At 34.2% G+C, this 3621-nt stretch overlaps 1 protein-coding gene across 1 annotated transcript in view; it reads left to right on the plus strand.

Annotated features, from left to right (window-relative positions):
• Positions 1–3621, plus strand: part of LOC107675974 (store-operated calcium entry regulator STIMATE-like) — an 18593-nt gene that overhangs the window by 7781 nt on the left and 7191 nt on the right. Inside the window, exons 2-4 of the mRNA XM_016470479.1 lie at positions 2078–2126; positions 2211–2306; positions 2396–2517. Of these exons, the coding sequence (XP_016325965.1) occupies positions 2078–2126; positions 2211–2306; positions 2396–2517 (267 nt within the window). The remainder of the gene's footprint in view (positions 1–2077; positions 2127–2210; positions 2307–2395; positions 2518–3621) is intronic.

The raw sequence follows: 3621 nt of genomic DNA on the forward strand, positions 1-3621 counted from the left end.
CTGCTGATTACAGAACCGGCATTACTATCAAAATGCGCATAACAATCGCATTCGATTAATCGTGCAGCCCTAATTTACAGTACACATCAATGCGGTGTACATCATACTTTACTAAATGTGTTTGTGTGTTTAATAAGGATGTGAGTACTAGAGTACTCAGACTTGACAGCGACGATCGATCATATTTTTAAATTCACTGCAATCATCATTATATATAATATCTCTGAATGGTTATTGCAGCATTTTGGGTGGTACCTGAGCTCTGATTGGTTAGTATTAGGACAGCATGCCTTCCACTGGTGGTTCCCACTTTCACAGTCCTTAGTAAATAGAAATCTTTTCCAACATTATAAATGTCTTCACTATTACTTTTGATCAATTTAATGTACCATTGATTAATACAAGTATTCTTGTATTTCTCTCTTTTTTGAACTTACCACAAATGTTTGAAGGTAGCATTGTTTCCATAAAAATGTTAAGCAGCAAAAACTGTTTTCAACATTGATAATATTCAGAAATGTTTGTTGAGCAGCAAATCAGCGTATTAGAATAATTTCTGAAGGATCATGTGACACTGAAGACTGGAGTAATGATGCTGAAAATTCAGCTTTGATCACAGCAATAAATTACAGTTCAAAATATATTCAAACCTAGGGTGACCATATTTTAGTTTTCCAAAAAGAGGACAGTGGGGTTGGGGTTCGGGGGCGGGGCGCGGGGTTTGCCTAGCACAGTATATGTAGCAAAGTCTTTTTTGTTTGTTTGCTTGTTTTGTTTTTATAATAAATAAAAAAGAAAACAAGTAGATAGAATAGAAGAAGAATGCTAGTGTTAGAGGGTCATTTTTTAAATAAAAATAAAACAAGTCAATAGAACAGAAAAAGAATAGATAATGCTAGTGTTAGAAGGTCATTATTTATAATAAATAAAAAGAAAATAAGTAGAAAAAATAGACAAAGAATAGAGAATGCTAGTGTTAAATACTCTTTTTTTCATTTTAAATAAAACAAATAGTTAAAATAGAATTAGAATAGAGAGTGCTAGAGTTAGAGGGTCAAATGAAGATGAAAGAGATGTGTTTTAAATGTTTCAATACAAGCATTTAATTTATATGTAATTCATGTAATATTTCAAATCTTTAACCCACTTGGGAAAATCAACCCATGGCAACAGTTTAAAAGTAGCCCAATTCTGTGGAAAAAACGCGGACCTGGCAACCCTACATCCAACAAGAGCTTCCGGAGTCAGATCTGACTGATCACAGGTCAAGAATAAGGAGAGATGACTGACAAGACCATGCTGGAGTATTTGCTGCTCAACAGATCCTGAGCTCATTGACAAAAATCTGATCTTGTAAGATGTGCTCCCTTTACACAGAGTGCGTGTGATCGCTTCAAATCTTTAACCCACTTGGGAAAATCAACCCATGGCAACAGTTTAAAAGTAGCCCAATTCTGTGGAAAAAACGCGGACCTGGCAACCCTACATCCAACAAGAGCTTCCGGAGTCAGATCTGACTGATCACAGGTCAAGAATAAGGAGAGATGACTGACAAGACCATGCTGGAGTATTTGCTGCTCAACAGATCCTGAGCTCATTGACAAATATCTGATCTTGTAAGATGTGCTTCCTTTACACAGAGTGCGCGTGATCGCGAAATCGAAAGTGAACAGCGCAAACGCTCATTCAAAAGAGATTTAAATACTCCACATATTGAGAGCGGGTCTCTGACACGCTAAAATTATACAATATTAGAATGTTTAAAGGAGTGGACGCGAAAATCGCGGGACTAAGAAAACAGCCGAATCCCGGACATTTTGGGCGATTAAGAAATCCTGGCCGGACGCATTTTTCCAGGTCCAAAAAGAGGACATGTCCGGGGAAAAGAGGACGTATGGTCACCCTATTCAAACCTAGAACTGTTATTTTAAATTGTAATAGTATTTCACAATATTACTATTACTGTTGTGTTTTTGATCAAATAAATGCAGCCTTGGTTAGCATAAGAAACTTTTTCCAAAAACAAAACAAAAAATCTTACCAATAAGATTATTTCTCTACATCTTTGTCTTTACAGTAAAGCGGTTTCGTGAACCTGTCGGAATAAGAAGATCGTGGAGGATCTGGTAATAATATTAAACATTAGTCAAGAATTATGGTAAAATAATAGAACAAAAGAGAGCAAACTCTCATTCTTTTTTCCCCTCCAGGTTCTTTGATACGTCAAAGCAGGCCATTGGAGCTCTTTTCATGCATTTTGCCAATATTTTCTTGTCCACACTCACCAATGAAGATCCCTGTTCTCTGTTAGTCAATTAGTAGCCTAATTATTTGTCAAGTTTATTGCTTTAACCTGGCATTAAACCAATCAAATGGCCCTTTTCTGTTTTTACAGATATCTGTTGAACTTCCTGTTGGATGCCACATTGGGAATGCTGGTGATCTGGGTGGGGGTGAAGGTTGTTTCCAAGATAGTGGAACACAAACAGCTAACACTGCTGATGTTTGGAGAATATGGTGAGTTGCATTGATGGAAGCTGGTTCTAATGGGTGAACAGTGGGGAGAAGGGGTCCGTTTAAAGTCCAAGACTGCTGTCATAATGACCACAAAAACAAAAGAGAAACTGATGCGTCTATTTAAGCCGTTTGTTACCACCAGAGGGCGCTGTATGATATATATTTCTAATATGTTTGGGTAGTTTCCCCCACATTTGCTTTTTCCCTCTGAGGGATTTCCTTGGTAAAACACCATAGAAAAAAATCTAATTACACACACATACATTCACACACACGTGTGCACATGCACTCAAAGCAGATGGAATACGCCCACCGTTTCGCATGATTTTGGCCAAACAATTGTTCATGACTGTTTTTCTGATTAGATCAGTTTTTGAATCCCTGTTTTGACTGTGCGCCATGTCCAATTTACCATAACATTCGGAGGCTGATCAGTTAAGTGCTCAAATGCTAAAAACAGTCTGAATACTATAATACAAATACCAGCACTTTGTTTTCCCTCATATTCATTAAAGTTAAAGAGAATTATTTCTTAATTTATTATTATTATTATTTTAAATATAGAAGAACATGAGTGCCATATAAACAAATAAATACATCTTTCATTAAAAGCACCAATATACTTGCCATTCTAGGTTTCAATAAAAAATAATTATTATAATGTAATGATGTAATAAAAATTACATGTTGTGTATTTATTTTATATGCATATTCATTAAATAAATTAATATATTGATTTATTTACTGACACATTTCATGAATTATATATATATATATATAACTTTAAAATTATTTACATTGTCATATATTTATGTATCTTTTGACATGATTATTTGTTTATTGAAATATATATTTATTCATTTTATAAGCATATTTTATGGTTTATTTATTTATTGACACATTACATGGTTTATTTATTGGTTTACTTATTCATAGAATTAATGTATTTATTTATATATTTACTGACATATTTCAGTAAATTAATAAATTAATATATATTTATTTAATGAAAGATCGCAGGGCCCTGTGGTCTTATATATTGATCGCAACATTTGCATTGTTTACCTTGCCGTTTTTTTTTTTTTTTTTTTGCTGCTTATCCCT

The sequence above is a fragment of the Sinocyclocheilus anshuiensis genome, unplaced genomic scaffold (genome assembly GCF_001515605.1).
Source record: "Sinocyclocheilus anshuiensis isolate Anshui unplaced genomic scaffold, SAMN03320099.WGS_v1.1 scaffold1836, whole genome shotgun sequence".
Classification (NCBI taxonomy): Eukaryota; Metazoa; Chordata; class Actinopteri; order Cypriniformes; family Cyprinidae; genus Sinocyclocheilus; species Sinocyclocheilus anshuiensis.